The following is a 22,219-nucleotide window of genomic DNA, read 5'->3' as shown; positions in this document are numbered from 1 at the left end:
CCGCCTACAGGAGTCATCCCATCTGCTGTACGGTTACTGTAGTCCGTGTGCAGTCACCTGCCGTCAGCGGCTAATCCTGCGACCATAATCCTGCCGAGCGCTACTGACCGACAGAGAGGGAGGAAGGGAGGAGGGAGGAGGGGGAGGAAGGGAGGAAGGGAGGAGGGGAGGAAAGTGAGAACGCTGCCGAGGACCTGACAACCGAACCAACGCTTAGGCCGACCAAAACACAAAAGATGGCCGCTTAAAGTGTAAAAAAGAAGCATATAAAGTGCGCCGATAGACAACTTTTAAGACCCAACTCAAACGGCGGCTTTGTCCCGATTGATATTTCATATTTAACCGTTTACTTGCGTGTTGTGTATTTGTATCTGTACGTGTTTTTGTTTCCCGACGGCGGACGCGAATTAGCGTTTTCTGCGGCATGTTTACATATGCCTTATATTTTAGACAGATTTACAAACACATAAATAACTATACAAACACATGGCCAGTCCTAAATCACAGGTAGAACATACAGTTCCTCAACTTTTACTTTTAATATTATCCCAAAAAACTAGTCAAAGACAACATTTATTACACTGCTAACATGTGAGAGGCCTGGACCAATCAGAACAGCCCGTTGACATCGTGATTGGTTGGACCGGCGTTCTATTGGCTGACCGTTTCAGCTGCAAGTACGTTTTACTAATCGAGACTGAAAGAACCTAAAAGGGGAGTCAGAGCTGATGGATGAACACGGTAGATGTGACGTATATTTCCGCACGATCTCGGCATTGAAAGCGTTTTTTACTAATTTATTTAAATAGTGACGATCAACCAGACGTGCTAGATCACGATCATTTCTTAGTTTTTAGGAAACCGGCAAAAGGAAGCTTTTTCTGTAATAAAAATATATAAACAAATGAAAAAAGGCCCAGCAACAATCATGTGGGCCCATGCTAAATGTAAATCATGTCACCTGATCCCCCCCCCCCCCCCACACACACACACACACACACACACACAGTGTGTTCACAACGCTCCAGCTTGAAGGTCATAGTAACGCGGTACACAATACCGATAACACATGAACGTTTCCATAGAAACGGCTGAAAAAGGGGCGACGATTAACGCTCAAAGCGTCTTGAAAATCCGGTTGCGGACAATGAAAGGAAACCGATACCGCCGGTGGATTGTAACCGGAGCCGCGCTTCCTACTTTGCGTGTTGCCGGCTGCAGAGATGAGCCCTAAAGCTCGGGAAGGAGTCGGCGGTCGGTTCCCTCGTCTCACAGTCAAAGGGTTTATTGTTCCACGTGTGAAACGAGATCTGTGGTCAACGCTTACGAAGGTTTTGCTCTACGACATGAAATACGTCAGGTGCGACCCCGTTGGCGGCCATAGAGAGGACGTAGTCGCCGTGACATCATGCAGACTTGAATACATCGAGTTCGGCCATCTTGGGTCCATCCTCCATCTTCAACGTTGGCTCTTTCTCTTCTGCCGGTTGGGTTCAACACTCCCAGAAATCATGAAAGTGGTTAATTTGTGAAGATTATCTCGCCATGAACGTTTGCCTTTTTATCTATAATAATCCAACATCTGATGGGAGGGGAAATATTTAGGGGTTTTTTTGTTTGTTTTTTTGTGTTTTTGTCGGGGCGGCCTGCAAAAACACATCGTCCCCAGAGCGTCCGATGGAGAGAGAAAGATGGAGGGACTGTCCTTTGATTTGTTCCTCTAAACGTGCTTCAGTTTCAAGAACACACGTAGATCTGTGTGTGTGTGTGTGTGTGTGTGTGTGTGTGTGTGTGTTCACTGCAGCTTTCGGTCTTACCTTTGCAGCCATGCATGCAGCTGGCTGCAAAGTAGCTGCTGCTGCCTGTGAGCATGTGTGTGTGTGTGTGTGTGTGTGTGTGTGTGTGTGTGTGTGTGTGTGTGTGTGTGTGTGTGTGTGTGTGTGTGTGTGTGTGTGTGTGTGTGTGTGTGTGTGTGTGTCGGAGTGACGCTTAGAAACATTTACAGGTGTAGGGTTTTGGGTTTAACCGGTTCCAGCACGCAACCGCTTCATCACTGCCGACCCGTCGTCCTCCACCGCGTCGGCCCGGCTCATTGGCTGACGGGGGAGAAGTATGCCGGCTTGTGATGTTTGGGAATATCCGTGACCCCCCGCTCGTCGTAAATCACCGAGGGGGAAGGAGGAAGAATGCGCCGGCGCAAATTCCTCTGAAACCAGTTTGAGAGTGAAACTTGACGATTACACACGACGGAGGATTGTCATTACTTCTCATGTGTCACGTTTGTTTCTGCTACACAAGAGAAACCATTTCATTCGTATCGGCTCAAGCTGGCGTTATTTATTTTATTGGTATTTATTGATATTATTTATTTTATTGACGTTCATTTTTTAATTTTGTATTTAATTTATTTTGTATTTTATTTTATTTTTTTATTTAATTTTTGTATTTAATTTTGTATTTAATTTTATTTTTGTATTTATTTTTTGTATTCAATTTATTTTGCATTTTATATTATATTTTTTATATTATATTTTTTGTATATATATATTTTATATTTTGTATTTTTATTTAATTTATTTAATTAATTAATGAATTTAATTATTAAATGTATTATATTTATTTATTTATTCATTTTATTATTTTATTATTGTATTGTATGTTCATTTTATTGTATTTATTGTCTGTGGCTCAAAGCCCTTTAGTTACAAAAGACGACTTAACTCCTTGAAAACCGTCCCCGCGGACATTTAGTTTCATTTCTGCAAAAGAGTTCAGTATTTAAAAAATGTTGCCCAAAAGAAAATGTTCAAAAAAATAAAAACACACATGGGACATTTTTGCCGGCTGCCTTTCCCGTTGTGTTTGCAGACGGCGAGCGAGGCGGGTTGGGACTGTTCAAACAGCAGGTCTGTTTGAACTGCACTGGTTGACTCAGACAGGTAGACAGGCAGACAGGTAGACAGGCAGACAGGCAGACAGGTAGACAGGCACACAGGTAGACAGGCAGACAGGTAGACAGGTAGACACGTAGACAGGCAGACAGGTAGACAGGTAGGCGTGTCCACAGCAGGTTATTGGTTTGTTCAGTGTGGTCTCGCCTGCTCCTTTATCTGGGAAACAATGAGGTTCTTATTGAGTGGAAATGGACTTTCTCTTCCTCTTTATCACCCGCCATCTCTTCTCTCTGCCGCAGCCGGTTAGCATGTGCGTGACGGTGTAAACAGGAAGCAAATATATGTAAATGTATATGTAATTATATATTCGCAATGTGGCGAATTGTTGGAGGAAATGTGGCGCAGTAAATGCAGAACACTCCCATGTATTGTATTTTGGCTATGTCCGGAAATTGTACAGTTTTGAGGAAATGTCCATCTGGTTATTGTCAAAATTCTGGCCTATGACACACCTAAATGTGTGTGTGTCTCTACTGTGTTAAGGGAAGACAGGTATAGAGAAGAAGGGTCTAACAATATACTGTTTGAAGGATGTCAAACTGAATCAGCGGTGAAAACAGGTTCAAAAGATAAAGATGCTACAGATCACATTATATAATAATAATAATTATTATTATTATTAACCGTAAACCGCACACACACACTTGGACCGTTTAATGCTGCCGGTTAGGATTGCATGAACGTCTGAGGAGCAGACGCACGTCAAAGCTACGCTCTGATTGGCCAGTGAGTGTTGGAGGGGCGGGACTTAATACAATACTTAGGTCAGCATTAGAAGATGCTGCAGAGTTAAAAACATTTTTTTTTTTTTAACCATTGAATAGTCTAATAAAACTACCCAACATCAATTCCTTAAAGTCTGATTAAATGTTAATAGAAAGTGTAAAAAAAGAGACATATACAGACTATAAATATGCATTCAAATCCCATTCAAAAGAGACAGACAGAGACCCAGCAGTAGGAACATGTTCCTGGAGCTTCACTCGTACTCCCATGAGATGATCTGCTGATGAAACCAACCTAGTTAAACAATGTAGGCCTCTTTGTTGTTGTTGTTGTTGTTGTTGTGTGTTTTAAACGCCACGCCGACCGCTTCCCCTTTAAATCCATCTCTTCTTCTTCTTATGTCATTTTGCAGCTGTAATCTCTAATCTCTGTAAAAACCCATCTCTGCCATTTGGGCCACTTGACCGGCCCCAGTTTGTCGACCTGGTGACCTTTGACCTGCAGCGGTTTAAAGCCGGTAAAAGATTCACGTTTCATAACTCGCATTATTACAAATGCCACGTTTTAAATTACAGATACAAGGGTCAATATGTCCGGTCCCAGTCTTATTTCCGTGAATGTGGGTTGAGTTAAATATGTATCCGACACATGGAGAGAACATCTTAGTTTGACCCAAATCTCATGTTGATCCTCCCCGTCGGCCTGCTCCTCCTCCTGCTTTGAGTTCCTTTCCTTTTCCCTCATTTCCTTCCCTTCTTTCTTTTCCTGCTGTCAGCGAACACCCACGATGACATACCCGTGTGTGTGTGTGTGTGTGTGTGTATTTCAATAATGTGTTTGTTGGTTAGTTTACGACCACGTTCCCGTGTGTGTGTGTGTGTGTGTGTGTGTGTGTGTGTGTCCACACCCATATTCACCTGAGGCTAACTATTTTCCAGTCAGCAGTGAGACTTCCCTGAAATCATGTGCACACACACACGCGCACACACACACACACACACCAAAGGAACTATTAAGTGTATCATTGATGTAACTAAGCTTTAAATGACATCACATCAAATTATGGGCTGTATTTGCAGGGTGTGTTTTTGTATGCGTGTGTAGAAATTGTACACGGCTGTAGCTCGGTGTTGAAAGCTAATTACTATTCCACACACACACACACACACACACACACACACACACACACACACACACACACACAGAGGCCGTGTCATTCTCAGTTCACCCTCAGTATACAGCAAAGGACGGAACACGCACACACACACACACACACACACACTTTTAAGCAACGTTTTCCTTCTTTAAGTCGAGTTAACGGGGAGCATAATAAATGTAACACTCGGACGTTCATCGTCCAAAATCCACACGAACAGCAGCAACAACAGTTGGAAAAAGGAGTGAATATAAAAGCGGGAACGGAGAGAATACTGGGAGAAGAAGAGGGAGAAGGAGAGGAGGATGAGGGTGAGGAAGGTCGATGGCTCGTAATGTCACTCCTGATATCGCTGAGACAGAAATCAATAAGCCGTCTGTCTCTCTCCAGTGGAACCGAAATGTCCCATGATGCTTCAGTTCAACGGCCCCCTCCACACAGTGTGTAACCTTGTTTTAACCCCTTGTGTGTCTGACGGGCACGACTCAGTCACAGCTACTGAAAGGCCTTTGTAAACTATATCAATATAAAAGTTATTATTATTTTTATTCAAAAAGGAGAAGCGGTGTTTGTTACAAGACCAAATGTCTCAAAACATAGTTTTTAATTAAATTAAATATGGTGGTAATGCTTCATCATCGTCTACAGAATCCACGGGGAAAAAGAAAAGGACACCAATTATGATGTAATATATATATATATATATATATATATATATATATATATATATATATATATATATATATATATATATATATATATATATATATATATATACACACACACATATATATACATATATATATCATTGACTCTAATATCACAAATCATGTTGCAATATTGGTCAAAGATAAGGGCAACTAAAGGGTTCAACCATGAGGATTGCCCAGAGGGCGGCAACTCACTTTCCCAAACCGGCAAGTGGTTAAAAAAAAGATCAAACACAGAAGAGTTTTGTTTTTTCATCCCATAAAGACAAAGTTTGTTATCCCGTGGTAGAGAATGTGAGCAGATTAATTTACTTAAATAAAAAGATCAAACATGACAATTCACTTTGGTCTTTGATGCTTTTTGATAACCACTAATAAATAAAACTATTTGTTTCGGGGACGACTACAAAATGTACTTTGGGGTAAGTGATTAAAAACAAAAATGCATGTTTTCTCAATAACGATCATCCCTATTAATCACAGGAGTGATTGAGACGTTCCCGATTTTTTTATAGAATTAAACGAATCTATCAAAGTCGACCGGGGAGGACTCTACTTTTTATTGTCTAAATAAATGAAAAGATCTTCACAGATGCCCTGAGGAGGGCTTCAGCTGAACAGCAACCCGCTGCTTAATTAGACATGACTGAGTGTGTGTGTGTGTGTGTGAGTGTGTGTGTGCGTGTGTGTGTGGCAGATGGAAGGAGTGCCCCCGTTGGTGTTGTGCCATGTTGGTAAAATACCAGGATGTGATGCCACGAGCTCTGAATCCCAAACACACGATCCAGCATGGCCGCCGCCCGCCTCCGCTCGCCGCCGCCCGCCTCCGCTCGCCGCCGCCCGCCCCCGTTATCTGACAGCGGACGTGACTCATGCGTTCTTCTCGTCTGCAAGTTCCATCACGTTGCGGCCCGGGAACAAGCGAAACAAGAAAAAGGAGAACTTGCCTCGCGTTGCCCACGAAACTCTTCATCTCACGGAGATCTGACATGTGAAGCAAGCGGCCGAGCGTGAAGTCCGTGAGTCACGCTGCGCCTGGTGGCTGAGTCACCAACTGTGGGTTTGAGAAGCCGAGGTTTGGTTCTGACGAACGCTGAAGAGCTTTTGTCAAATTGTCTTTTAGGTACGAACGAAATTCAGGAGCGGTGCAGACCGGATGTAGAGAAGTCGGACTTTTCGCCTTGTGGTGCCTCGATCGGCATGAAGCTTAACTAGGTTGACCAAGTTTAAGTTACTGTGAGGAACTTTTAACTGGTTCTGAACCAGTCTCAGTCCGGTCCTGGTCCTCTATAGACCTCAGTCTAGTCCTGGTCCTCTATAGACCTCAGTCTGGTCCTGGTCCTCTATAGACCTCAGTCTAGTCCTGGTCCTCTAGAGACCTCAGTCTAGTCCTGGTCCTCTAGAGACCTCAGTCTAGTCCTGGTCCTCTAGAGACCTCAGTCTAGTCCTGGTCCTCTATAGTCCTCAGTCTAGTCCTGGTCCTCTATAGTCTCAGTGTAGTCCTGGTCCTCTATAGTCTCAGTCTAGTCCTGGTCCTCTATAGACCTCAGTCTAGTCCTGGTCCTCTATAGACCTCAGTCTAGTCCTGGTCCTCAGTCTAGTCCTGGTCCTCTATAGACCTCAGTCTAGTCCTGGTCCTCTATAGACCTCAGTCTAGTCCTGGTCCTCTATAGACCTCAGTCTAGTCCTGGTCCTCTATAGACCTCAGTCTAGTCCTGGTCCTCTATAGACCTCAGTCTAGTCCTGGTCCTCTATAGACCTCAGTCTAGTCCTGGTCCTCTAGAGACCTCAGTCTAGTCCTGGTCCTCTAGAGACCTCAGTCTAGTCCTGGTCCTCTAGAGACCTCCATCAGTAACCAGACCATCAGTGAGAAGACGGTCTGGTTCAAGAAGTTTCTGTTGATTTTACAGTTCAAGGAGCCGAAAGGTTACTTCAGTCCACCGTCTGTCCAAAGGGTCCAAAGACACGAGGAGATTAGACCGCCGACGTGAGAAAAAGCACCAAGTCACGGGACGAGGGATGCTAACCGCCGCCGCTGCTAACCGCTAATCTTTCTGTCCGCCTGAGGCAATGTGTCGGTTTTAGGAACGTTGATTACACGCCAACGATCAAACCGTACGAGCGCCCACCTCCTTATGGAGGCGCTCATCAGCAGATCAAGACCAGTTTGTCCAGTTAGTTTGGTGGATCTGAGCTGGAACTTAAAGGATACCAGTATCAATATGTTATTGCAATGAGGCCTAATGTGTGAAAACAATTTAGAAAAAAGCACTTAACTCAGGATTTTTGAGGGGAAACACAACACTGGAGACTCAAATCTTATAAAAAAAGGGTGTATACAGTAAAAGTGACTCCACGTGGAAAAGAGGGACTACCACAGAGGTAGTTGCACGAGTATCGACACGTGTTCTTGTGGTATTTTGAGTATATATATAAATAAATCACAGTACTTCAACCACCCAGTGCTCCGATCTCGATGTTCCCATCGTCCGATAAAAGCCGATAACCGTAAACCAACACGGCGGTCTTCACCATTGATCGATCGGATGTTCGGTCTGTAAAACATCGAATGGTAAAAAAAAAAACATCGGAAGGGTGATGCGTTAAAACCGAACGAACAGAAATAAAAGAATCCACTAAACGTGTTCATTGCAGAGCGGCGACCCAAAAAAAGCACGAACAGCAAATATAACAGTAAAATGTATTTTAAAACTACTACAAAACCATCGAGAGAACTGTTGCAGACAATAAATTAAGTACTATGTGGGCAGAAGAATATTAATAAGAGGCTCATCACAAATGACTAATTCATCTTCATCGTTAATTATCTTGTGTTTCCTAGGATTCCTTTAATAACACTCAATTGTACTGCAGTTTATAGTTGCTTAAAGTCTGTTATAGTTGCATTTGAGGATAATTCGGTCACCTGTCCGTCAGCTAATCGATCGTTTTGGTCTCTTGGTTTATTTGGCCGATGAGTCGCTTTCATGCTGAATGAGGACACGTCTCTGGTAAACATTTAAAGTTGTGCTTGTGTGTGATTATTTGAGGGGGAGAGAACTGAGTTTTACTAATCTACTAATCGCTTAGTTGACAAAAAAAAAAACACAATCGCATGAGTGAGCATTTCATCAACCCAACAAACACAGGAGGCTTTTCCTGCCTATTTGTGTTGTGTTTTAGGGCCTCGACTGGAAAAGTAAGAGCCTGCTAACGACGAACATCTGAGAGCAGTGAAACACCGACAGACAGACAGACAGGCAGAAAGACAGACAGACAGACAGACAGACAGGCAGCAAAGGGCAGCCTGCTTAACAAACATCAAAGAGCACACAGCTGGTAAAATCCACCCCCATCCAGCTCTGTTACCCTCTCAGATGGCCCACTTCCAGCTGCAACCTCTGCTCATTCATTACCCAATCAACATCACCAGCACACACTCATTCTAAATACAGACAATAATAACCTGTATTTGTTTTATATCTCAAGCTCACTCATTCATTTCGGGGACTCTTTATTCTAAAATTACACACAGTTCTAGCATCTTAAGACCATTGTGCTTCCAGCTCTTTGTGAGGTTGTGACAGCCATAATGATAATAATAATAACAACAATGGAGAAAAAAAAAGGAAGAAATACAAACATTGCTATTATATTTTGGGGAAGTGTAAATGCGAAGTGAAGCCACGCAGGGAGAGATCTCCATTTAGGATGAATGGAGCCACGAAGCTGCTCGTTTTCATCAAGTAAACATTGTTTTGAATTTTACCAAACTGCTGGGTGTTGCCTTCACGGGGTGTGGGTGAAGTGTGTGTCTTTTTACAGGAGGGTAAAAGGAGGCGCATGAAAAGAATAAGAATAGGATAAAAAAATAAGAGAAATATTAAGAGGAAAGTGACACATGTTTGGCAAGTAAAATAACTATACATATATGTGTACAAAGATTCCCTGCAGACACACTTCTAAATATAAAATGCAAACCTGGAGAATGAAATGTTACGAATGTAAAAAAGTAGGTTAATTAAATGAGATTGTTGTGTTACCTTCATGTCGTTCATGATGAGCTGGAAGAGCCCTCCCAAGGCGCTGCATTCCTTCTCTATACCCGCATCCATTTTTTTTTTCCACGAGTTCAGAAAAAAAAAAAAAAAATCCTCAACTTCCCAAAACTTTTTTTTTTTTACCTCCAAAAAGAAAAAAAAAAAAAAAAAAAAAAAGACTTCCAGTCAGAGTTTTGAAATACTCCAAAAAAAGAAAGAATCAATAGAGCCTTTCTTTTATTTAATTGAGGTGGAGGTGGAGTTACGACACCCCGAGGGCAAAGTCCACCTTTAAAAAAAAAAAAGCCAGGACCGGAACCAACTCCCGGGAGTTAAATCCAGCTCGAGAGGCTTGACGTCAGGCTCCAGTCAGCCGATGCTACCAGCCGGCCACAAACACCACATCGTGCCGGAGTCACGCCGCACACCGTTTGGAAGAAGAAGAAGAAAAATGTCTGACAGTTTGTTTTTTTCCTCCTCTTTCTCCCTCCTCAAAGTTTCAGCTCCGGAGGTTCAAAATCCCGGGAAAACCTGAACCGCCGCGAGCTAACTGGGCCAACCTGTGTGACTCCGTGTGTGCGCGTGATTCCAAAACACGGGAGTGCGCGCGCGATCAATCACTTGGCCCGGATATATTTATTTTTTTAAATCGATACCGCGCTCGGGTTTTAAATCCCCCCTCCCCCCGCAATAGTCGTCGTTTCCCGGCGTGTGTCCGAGAGATTTCACCTCGTTGTTTTTCTTCTTCTTCTTCTTCTTCTTCTTCTTCTTTTTCTTCTTCTTCTTCTTTTTCCGTCGAGAGCAGCAGCCGTTTGCCTCCAGTTGCTCCAACGGGAGTCCTCACCGCGGAGTGAATGAGAGCGGAGACTCAGCGGCCAGTGAGCCACGGTGACGCGCGCACATCCGGCCCGGGGTTTCACAATAAAAGCTTTTGTTTGTTTTAGTTTTATTTCATCAATCAAAAAATATGCATGGAAGCTTATTTCTACCACTGTGATGAAGACATGCAGATCCTGTAAGTCCTTCTAATGAGATACTATCTCATAAGTATTACTTACTAGCTCATAATTATGACTTGTAGCTCATAATTATGACTTATTGCCTCATCATTGTGACTCAATATCTTATAATTATGATATACTGACTGAGGGTGGGATGTAACAAAGCAGAGCAGGGAAGCCATGGTGAAGAAAAAATGATGATCCTGTAAGTTATAATTAGAATAGAATAGAATACTTTATTGTCATTGTCACGAAAACAACGAAAAACAGTTTAGCATTTTTATGAGATAGTAAATCATAAATACATAATTCACAATTTTACTGATAATATATTTTTCTTTTTTATTAATCAAGCCACAATGAGTCAAACTTAGAATAAATAATATAGAGTATTGATGGATTAAAAAGATTGATGTATTATAATGATCATGAAGAGCATGTAGATTTTCTTAAAAAAGCCTTATTTGCTGACCTCGGATCAGATTAATTTTGGCTTCACTGTGTTTAAATTCTCTGACATCTACAGACCAAGTCCTGACAAAAAATGTTTTATATATAGCTATAAATATGTGTGTGTGTATATATATATATATATATATATATATATATATATATATATATATATATATATATATATATATATATATATAGATATAGATGTATATATATATATATAGATGTGTATATATATAGATATATTGATGTTCAAATATCTATGTGATTAAAAACAATATCTGTGTGAATTATTTAATTAGTATAATTATTTAATTAATTAACTATCATTAACTTAACATTATTGCTGCTATACTTGGTCTTATATATACTTGGCAAACTAAATAATAACTAAACTAACTAAACATGTTTTTGTTTCCCGTGTCTCTAACTGTTTTTTACTGTAAATGTAATGTTGTGTAATGTAACAACACCTTACGTTTCATAAACTGAAATAATCCATACCTTTATTTTGGAAGGCCTAACAGTTTCCGGTTGGCGCTTAGTTCACTTCGCTTGACGCCGCGCGTCAGTGATGAAGGAGGTTTGTTGTGGAACGTGGACGCGGCGGTCCGGGGGGGCGGAGTTAAGGTTGAACAAACTTTACACTTTAGCTGGAGGTGACATGATATATATATATATATATATATATATATATATATATATATATATATATATATATATGTATATATGTATATATATGTATATATATATATATATATATATATATATATATACATATATATATATGTATATATGTATATATATGTATATATATATATATATATATATATATATATATATATATGTATATATGTATATATATATATATATATATATATATATGTATATATATATATACATATACATATTGTTATATATACATATACAACAATATGGATTCATACATATATAGATACGTATATATATATTTGTATGCAGAAAATTTGCATATTTTGACTATTTAAAGAGACACTCAGATTTGTTCCTCCCACATTATTTATTGGGAAAAAAAACATAATTGGAATTATGACAATTATTATTTGTTTACATAAACTAAACCAACAGTTTGGTGGATTTCTCCGTCTCACATCCGTATAGTATTTTTGATTTTATTGGTACTTTTTACATCTAACGTTCCATGTAAATTACTTCAAACATGAGTTTTTATTTATTTGCCTTTAACTGTAAAACATCACTAGCATCCAGTGGACGTGAAACCACGGACACATGACCCAATACTCTGATATACTAATATACTAATGTACTAATATATATATATATATATATGTATATATATATATATATATATATATATATATATATATATATATATATATATATATATATATATATATATGTATATATATATATATATATATATATTTATATATATATATATATATATATATATATATATATATATATATATATATATATATATATATAAATGTACTGTTTTCACTGACTTCCACTTTCTCAAACACATGCAGGTCACATGACTGTTATGTAGCAACCGACCGATAATAAACACCGAGTCACGGTGTTTAGAACCGATCCCCACGGCAACAAGCTGAGTCACAGCCTCCTTCCTCATCTGATTGCCATGGCAACAGGCATGCCACAGTAGTGTGTGTGTGTGTGTGTGTGCGTGTGTGTGTGTGAGTATACGTGCTTGTGTCTGTCTGCGTGTCTAAGTGCGTGTGTGTGTGTGTGCATGTATGTGTGTGCTTGTGTGTGTCTGCGTGTGTGCATTTATTTGTGTATGTATGTGTGTGTGTGCGTGTGTGTTTGTGTGTGTGCGTGTGTGTGATTGTGTGTATGTGTGTGTGCATGTGTGTGATTGTGTGTGTGTGTGTGTGTCTGCGTGTGTGTGCGTGTGTGTGTGTGCGTGTGTGTGTGTGTGATTGTGTGTATGTGTGTGTGCATGTGTGTGTGCGTGTGTGTTTGTGTGTGTGCGTGTGTGTGATTGTGTGTATGTGTGTGTGCATGTGTGTGATTGTGTGTGTGTGTGTCTGCGAGTGTGTGTGTGTGTGTGTGTGTGTGTATGTGTGTGTGTGTGTGTGTGTGTGTGTGTGTGTGTGTGTGTGTGTGTGTGTGTGTTACTGAGTCATGTGACCCATACCCTCCAGGTCTCCACTCAGCACAACGACAGCAATAAAATGTAATGAAATAATAAATCCTGTTTTTATGATGATCAAAGTGTTCATGTAACAGAAACACTCAAGTTCAATAAATAAAATCATATTAATGGAGGGAGAAAGTACTTTTACTTAATGGACTGTGATTTAAATTCCTTCTACTTCTAGTATTTCTATTTGACCTAATACTTAAATATTGTCGCCTCCTTTTTGCTCCACTATGTGACAGCCATAGTTACTATTAATAATACAACATACTATTATTTACACATTCAGTATGGAGTATGTAATAAATGGGCCTCTGACATTTTTTACAGTAATTCTTTTGTATCTTTAGTTCAGATCTTAAATGCAGGACTACTTGTAATACTTAGTATTTCTACGCTGTACTAATACTACTTGTAACAGAGTATTTGTACACTGTAGTATTAGTCATGTGTTCTCACGGTGGAACAGCTTCAGTATTTATGATGTTTCAGTGACAGTACATTTACTCAGCTGATGTACTTCAGTACTACTCTCACATACATTGTACACTACTTTATACTTCTACTACACGACATTACAGAGGGAAATATTGCTCTTTGTGTCACCTTTGACATGAAAACTTGATGTGATGCAGTACTTTTCTACTGGTCTAGCCAGTAGTACACAAAGAACATGATTTGTTGGTGATGAATACAGAATCATAAAGTATCCTGTGACTCTATAACACAAACTGAAGCTCACACTGCAGTTAGTCCAGAGTGTGTTCTGTGTTTCAAATACAACAACAGTGACCCCTGCTGGCCGCAGGCACCAACTGACAATAACTACAGCCTCTGTGTTCATGCTCTCCTTCGGTTTTAATATTTACTTTGAATGATTCTTTTCTTTGAATCTTATAATTATGTTACACATGTAATACTTTCCTTCATTTAAAGGGACAGTGTGTCCGAGTTATTCATCAGATATTGTCTCCAACTAACACGCTGACCTTCAGGTGACTTTAAAGAAAGTCCCTCTCTGGTGTTAGGTTTGTTCCTTCTGGGCTACTGTAGAAACAATTACTTTCAACTGGTGCAATATAAATACATTTAAATACTTTTTATACTTTCTATTCCGTCTGTATATTCAATATTGCTGTTGTGGATTATTGTTCTTCTTTACTGTTTTTACTGTGTATTTATATTACTTGATTTGTATTTCCTATGTGTCTCTTGTGTGCACTGCTGCTTTTCTTATTTTTTATTTTATCTTATACTACATTTCTGCCAAAATAACTCCCTTTAACGGGTCCTTTAAATTATCTTTTTTTGGTGGCTATTATAAATCTCACAACACATTTTCTGCTGAGCCGCTTGAATACCTTATTGACCTGTAATGAAAGAAGTCTTACGTATTAAAAGCATAACAAAGAAACAAAGGGAGAAAATCCTGCAAACTGTTGGATTCGGCTGCAAAATATTTACTCAGATGAAGATGTTTAAGACGTCCAGTTTCTAAAGCATTTAAAAGAGAATTTCTTTGTATAATCCACACGTGTGAAAAGTGTTTTATTGGCTTCACCTCAGCGATTATAAACCAAACGTTAACTGTAAAGGTGAGTGTGTGAAGTCTGTCGCCATCTAGTGGTCGGGCTGCATATTGCAACCAACTTCTCCCAGACCACCTGACCAGTAAAACGCACTTTTGGATGAAAAAAAGATGTAATAGTGTCGGATTTAATATGGAATATATACAATTTGGTTTATAAACTTACACTTATATTGTATTAAATATTTATTAAATAACAATGTTGAAAGGATTTTTTAATGGATGCTCGTTTTAAATCTATATATATAAAACATTCTCACGTACCCCCTTCAGATCAAATAAAAGATTCTGGTGTTTTCTGTAACATTGCAGACAGTAATGTTATCTGCCTGAGTCAGAGGGATATTTTAAGTCTTTTTAAATGAAAGCAGTTGTTTTCGATATCTTTCCTCTTCCGGTCATATTGAGCACCTCAAAGATAAAACATGCATCCGACTTGGCCACAAACAATCACGGGTTCACACGATTTTTATATTTTATAGTCAAATTCAAGCACTTTTTAAGGTATCCAAAGCAAAAAACATGGAACTTTTTAACATCACATTTAACTGTTCCTAATGCGAATGCAAAAAATAAAGTATTACACCCACAGCACCAACGTACATCCAGACTGTTTGTTTTCCCAGCTGTTTATTTTAACTTTGAGCATACACTTTGATTTAAAAGTATGAATATGTGTCCGGTGTCCGGTCAGGTTGCCCAGGTGTTTGTCCTCGTCCATCAGAGCCTGAGAGCAGCTGTGGATCCTCCAGCAGGGGGCGCTGCTGGACTCCTCCCTGGTCTGAGGAGTCTGAAGGCCACAACAACGGGACGTTTGAAGCTGTCAGATGGGATGACTAGAAGTGTCTGTCATCACGTCTCGTGACTCAGTCAGAGCCTCCAAGATGTTTCTGCAGTGAGAAATACATGAAGTTGTTCTCCACTTCCTTCTGATGGAGAAGAAGAAGTGAAGAGAGTCTGTGTGATGATTCTCTGAAGAATCATCATCAGCTTCTCTCCCTGTTCATAATGAGCTAATAGTATACCAAAAGTTATACTTTTGGTATACTATTAGCTCATTATAAACATATTCATATTGTCATGTTTACATATTTGTAAAATATATTTTAAATATACTTAAAACACAAAAAAAGTATAATTTAAATGAGCTTTCGACATGTATATTAGCACATACACAGTCATATACTTAAGTTGTACTAAGTATACAGTAGTATATAGTATTTAAGTTGTTCCAATTTAGCACAAAAGAATATACTTAATATACTTCAAGTTGTACTTAAATACTATTTAAGTACTAATAAGTACAAATACTATTTAAGTACAACTTAAATATATTTTCCAAAATAGCACACTTTAAGTATACTTATGATTAACAGGGCTTCAAGTATCCTAAAGTATACTCAAGTATTCAAAGATTAAATATAATTAGTATATATATTTTTCGTCTGGCATGTCTGTGATGCCGATGATACTCAACTATACCGATGATACTCAACTATACCGATGATACTCAACTATATCTGCCGATGATATTCAACTATACCGATGATACTCAACTATACCGATGATACTCAACTATATCTGCCGATGATACTCAACTATACCGATGATACTCAACTATATTGATGATACTCAACTATACCGATGATACTCAACTATACCGATGATACTCAACTATATCGATGATACTCAACTATATCTGCCGATGATACTCAACTATACCGATGATACTCAACTATATCTGCCGATGATACTCAACTATACCGATGATACTCAACTATATCTGTCGATCAAGCCAGATGAAACCCACCAGGTCGCCAAACTTCAAGCGTGTCTTGACCGCCTTTTTTTTCACCTACGGTACATCTCAAAGATCCGGCACATCCTGTCTCAACGCGATGCAGAAACATTGATTCACGCATTTGTTACCTCAAGACTGGATTACTGTAACTCCGTATTATCAGGCTGCTCCGGTAAATCCCTTGGATCTCTCCAACTGATCCAGAATGCTGCAGCTCGTGTACTAACGAGGACGCGGAAGAGAGATCACATTACTCCTGTACTAGCTGTTCTCCACTGGCTTCCTGTAAGATCGAGAATCATATTTAAAATCCTTCTCCTTACCTACAAAGCCTTAACTGGTGATGCACCATCATATCTTAAGGACCTTATAGTGCCATATTACCCCACGAGAGCATTATGCTCACTGAATGCAGGGTTACTTGTGGTTCCCAGAGTCTTAAAAAGTAGGTTGGGGGCTAGAGCTTTCAGTTATCGGGCTCCTCTTCTGTGGAATCAGCTTCCACTTTCAGTCCGGGGGGCAGGCACAGTCACCTCATTTAAGGGTAGACTTAAGACTTTCCTCTTTGATGGCGCTTATAGTTAGGGCTGTTTCAGGCTTATAGTTAGGGCTGGCTCAGGTTTGCCCTAGTCTAGCCCCTAGATATGCTGCTATAGGCCTAGACTGCTGGGGGACATCTTAGGATACACTGAGCTCCTCCTCTCCTTCTCTTCCTCTTTCACTCCTCCTCTCCTCCTCTCCTCTTCACCTCTTCTTTCTCTCATTCTGGATAAATGATTGTCTCTTCAACGCATGTTATTAACTCTACTTTCTTTTTCCATGGATTCGTGGCTGCCTGGACCCCGGTCCTCCCCCCTGGCCCTGCTGATGCAACCATGGCCCTGTTGATGCAACTGGCCTGGAGCCGGTCCTGCCAGCTGCCATGGCCCTGCTTTCTCCTCTCACTGCCCCTGGGATGCCCCTCCTCTCTACCTCCTTCTGCTTAATGGGTCGTGGCTATCTGGATCATGGACCATGCCTACTACTCATTATATGAATAATTTCTGTCACATTCATTGAATGTGCTGTAACTCTGTTACGTTATTCATTCTGGCCACATGACATCTATTGCTTCTGTCCATTCGGGGAGAGGGATCCTCCTCTGTTGCTCTCCCTCAGGTTTCTTCCCCTTTTTTCCCTGTGAAAGGGTTTTTACGATCTTTATTGGGGGAGTTTTTCCTGATCCGATGTGAGGTCCTGGGACAGGGATGTCATGTGTACAGATTGTAAAGCCCTCCAAGGCAAACTGGTATTTGTGATGTTGGGCTAAATAAAATAAACTGAATTGAATTGAATTGATGTTCTTCACATCTCAACCACCAAACTGACCTCTGACCTGCCAGCATCCATAATGTTATTATTATTATTATTAATAATAATAATAATAATAACTTTATGTATACAGCAGCTTTAAAAACAGAGTTTACAAAGTGCTCTACAGAGAAGCAAAGCATAGTCACATAACGTCAATACCGGTAAACAAACAAAACATTGAAGGCAACGAATACAAGAACACAGAACAAATAAACACAAAGAACAAATGGAACATAAAATAAATAAATACATAAAATAAACAAACAAAACAGGGGAACAGACGGTGGACTGGTCTACCTGTGAGGTGGTCAGTGATCCAGGAGATGGTGGACTGGTCTACCTGTGTAGTCAGTGATCCAGGAGACAGTGGACTGGTCTACCTGTGAGGTGGTCAGTGATCCAGGAGATGGTGGACTGGTCTACCTGTGAGGAGGTCAAGGAAGCTAAGAAGAGCTACACTGATCACCTGGAGAAAAAAGTGTTCATCCAACGACCCCTCGTCCGTTTAGAGAGACCTGAAGTTCTCACGGACTACAGGAGACCATCACCCCACTGAGGACTTCACCCACTGGCTGACGAGCTGAATGTCTTCCATTGCAGGTTTGAACAGCTCACTTCCACCTCACCCGACTGCCCCATCATCAACAACCACCTCCACGCTCTGCCTCCCCTCTCCATCCGACCCCCCACTGGCACTGAGGACCTGAGAAGAGGACGTGTCTTTCCCAGACAGAAGATCAGGAAGCCTCCGGGTCCGGGGGCTGCTCTTAGGTCTAACAGAAGTACAACGGCGCTCTAGAAATTGGCCTAAAATTTGATAAAAACAGAGGGATCAAACTCCAGTTTCTTTAACGGAGTTTGGACCGTAGCATGTTTAAAAATAGATGTCTAGGCAACATTTATTGGGAGCTATTTATGATCAATAAAATACTGGGCCCAACAGTGCCGATAACCTCTTTGAGAGATTTAGTGGGAATAAAATCAAGGCTGCATGTGGTGGGTTTCATGTGAGGTATGACTTCAGATCAAAAGACAACTATACAGTTCAAAATGACTAAAATGGCTTTGAATGTTTCTCCTGGCATGTAGAACACGGGTTTGGGGTAATGTGTTGTCTTATTTCCTTTCCTTTATTAATAAAATACTTAAAAAAACTTCTAACATCTCTTGTGAGGCCTCAGTAAAATGACAGAGTTCATGACCTTGAATAAAACTCTGGGGTTCGAGTGATTATCTGAAATGAAACTGGATTAGAAGGAAGCTGTTGCTTCTTTAACGGCCTTTATTCTTCATTGCATCTTTCCAAATCTCATCAAATACATGTAGGCCAGTTTGTTTTCCATTTTCTTTCCTTTCTCCTCCACTCTCTGGGTGGATTCATTTATCTGTGGGCTTCTATATGACCTTGTTGACCTTGTAGGGAGCAACAGAGTCCAGGACAGTCTGACAGGTGTGATTAAAGAAAGGAGACCAGCAGTGAAACGCTCTGAAGACATGGAGGTAAACACAGGGTTCATACACAGTCTGACCAGTGGGTTTCATGACTTTTCCATGACTCTAAACTAAATATCCATGATGAACATTTAGTGAAATCTGGGTGCAAACAGTAAAAAGTGAGTAAATGTAGTATTTAAACTAACAATGAGAACACAAAGCATACAGTAAACCTTAAATGACTCAAATGAATGAGACAATAGTTTGATTAAAAGAATAAACATTTATATAGATGCCTGTATGTATGCCTGCTTATATTTTGAGTCTTTCTTTAAAAAGCATATTCATTATTTCAAACTCAGCGTAAATAAACGACATGAACACATGAATATAACACATTTACATGACTTTTACTACACTTTGGGATTTAATTTAAGGACTTTTCCAGGCCTGGAAATAACCATTTTAAAATTCCATGACTTTTCCAGGTTTTCCATGACTGTAAGAACCCTGTTTTAAAACCACCTCAATAAGAATGTTGTCATACTGAGACATGAAATAAGTTAAATGATCTGTAACCTCGTGGATAAGAATACTGTACTTTGGCAACAGGACTACAGTCTCCCTCAGATAACCATGTCTCTGTGAGAATAAATGAAAAGTCCAGTTTGTTACAGGTAATAAAATCATGGCATAAAAAATACTTTTTATTGAAGGATCTGATATTTAAAAGACCCACATTTGCTAGATTGCTATTATTTGCACATATAAGGGACGTAGTAGAGGAACTAATGAGATGACTGTAATGATCACGACACTGAGCTGCAGCAGTAATAAAAGAAGCTGCAGGGTGGAGTCGTGTCTGTGGTGCAGAGTCCATGTTCTCTCACTGCTTCTGGTCCTTCTGTTCAGGTGGAGGCTATATCTGTAACACATGCATTACACAGAACTACGGTGTTAATAAGCCCAATTATGTAGCAAATGAAATCAATTCAAGTTGATAACATTGTATAACAAACGCGTTAGTTGAGTTTTTAACAACCCCAATAAGTTATTTGCACAACTAAATATACCCATCCCCTTGTTCTTGATATATATTTACAAAAGGAGGGAAATGCTAATAGTATACAAATATATGTATAGAAATGTGAGGACAGTATATTGCACAATGAGCATGGTAGTGACTGTACGCACTTGCACTTGGCTGTTTTTATTATTCATATATATCTGCAGTTCATATCCACTGTTTATATTGTCTACATTGTCTTTATCCAGCACGTTGTACTTGTACTGCTCTCTTTTGGTCAGATATTAAACTGCATTTCGTTGTCTCTGCTACGACAACAAAGTTGAATCTGAATCTGATGGCGTCTCAGAGAATGAGCTTCAACCCCTTTTTGTAACAAAATGCATTAAAACACATTTATGGAACGCTGTGATGAGGAGGTGGTTTTCTTTAAGCATAATTAACCTCATCTGATTCATTTATTTAACTTTAATAGAGGCGAGGCGATATACCTCCCCTCATGTGAGGGGCCCAGACTTCTGTATGTTTCTGTTCGTTTATTGTCAATATTAAGTAGTATTTTTACCCGACTTAATGTTTTTATGTTTACTAGTAACCTGCTCTGCTTTTTTATTGTAAATATTAAGTAGTATTTTCCCCCTACTTCATATTTGTATGGTTACTACTAGTAAACATAAAAATATGAAGTATGGGGAAATACTACCAGGAGAGGTTTACTAGTAAATTACTAGTAACCTGCTCTATTTTGTAAATATTTAGTATTTCCCCTACTTAATGTTTTTATGTTTACTAGTAACCTGCTCTGCTATTTTATTGTAAATATTAAGTAGTATTTGTACCCTACTTAATGTGTTTATGTTTACTAGCAACCTGCTATCCTTTATTGTAAATATGTAGTATTTCCCATACTTCATATTTTTGTTTACTACTAGTAAACACAGAAATATGAAGTATGGGGAAATACTACTAGGAGAGGTTTACTAGTAAATTAGTATTAGTATAGTATTTCCCATACTAAATATGTTTGCTAGTAACGTGCTCTGCTATTTTATTGTAAATATAGTATTTCCCTTACTTCATATTTTTATGTTTACATTTATCTGATGCTTATCTGCTCTTTTATTGTAAATATTAAGTAGTGTTTTTTCCCTACTTAATGTGTTATATTTACCTGCTTGCCTCTGTGGGATGAATAAAGTATATGTCCACCTATCTATTAATAACTGCATCCAGCCAAAACGTCTCTTTACAAATCCAGAAGCAACCAGATTGTTTGATTTAATATACAAAATTTTATTACAAAAAAAAAAAAAAAAAAATTCTACATGACATTTTTTTTTCTTGAAAGTTCCACTTTAAAAATGGCTTCAAACATTTTAACCCAAACTACAGATAACTTGGTAGTAAAATGACAGTGAAGAGACGGCACCAGACAGGAAACACGAGCAGTGCTGCCAGAAACAACACGCGTTTTTTAACTATCGATTTGCTGCTGTCCACGACTCGTACACAAAGTTTCAGTCCATTGTATTTTTCACAGGAAGTTCATATCTAGCTGCCCGTTAAAGATAGCAAGGAGTTTTCTTAGATGTAACAAACGAGTTTAGCAGAAAAAAACGTTAAAAAAAAAATTTAAAAAAAGGGGGAGGGGGGCCTAAAGTTACAAAATAAAAACTAAAACAACCTGAATGTGAAAAGGTAATAATACAGGTCTGGTACTCTGCAGACCGACAGGGACAGCAGGCTACACTGTTTGAATCATCCACGCGACGCTTTTTTTTTTTTTTTTGGGGGGGGGGATCTAAACAA

At 39.4% G+C, this 22,219-nt stretch overlaps 1 protein-coding gene across 1 annotated transcript in view; it reads right to left on the bottom strand.

The window, feature by feature from the left end:
- The window catches only part of mtss1 (MTSS I-BAR domain containing 1), a gene marked incomplete at both ends in the record, with an annotated part of 40,463 nt that extends 30,802 nt beyond the window's left edge, over positions 1-9,661 (bottom strand). The window contains one exon of the mRNA XM_079218197.1: positions 9,590-9,661. Coding sequence (XP_079074323.1) covers positions 9,590-9,661 — 72 coding nt within the window. The remainder of the gene's footprint in view (positions 1-9,589) is intronic.
- Between the last annotated feature and the right edge of the window lie 12,558 nt (positions 9,662-22,219).

Source organism: Taurulus bubalis (genome assembly GCF_910589615.1).
Source record: "Taurulus bubalis genome assembly, chromosome: 5".
NCBI classification, from domain to species: domain Eukaryota; kingdom Metazoa; phylum Chordata; class Actinopteri; order Perciformes; family Cottidae; genus Taurulus; species Taurulus bubalis.
The sequence above is the reverse complement of the archived record's forward strand: the minus strand, read 5'-3'. Positions and strand labels throughout refer to the sequence as shown.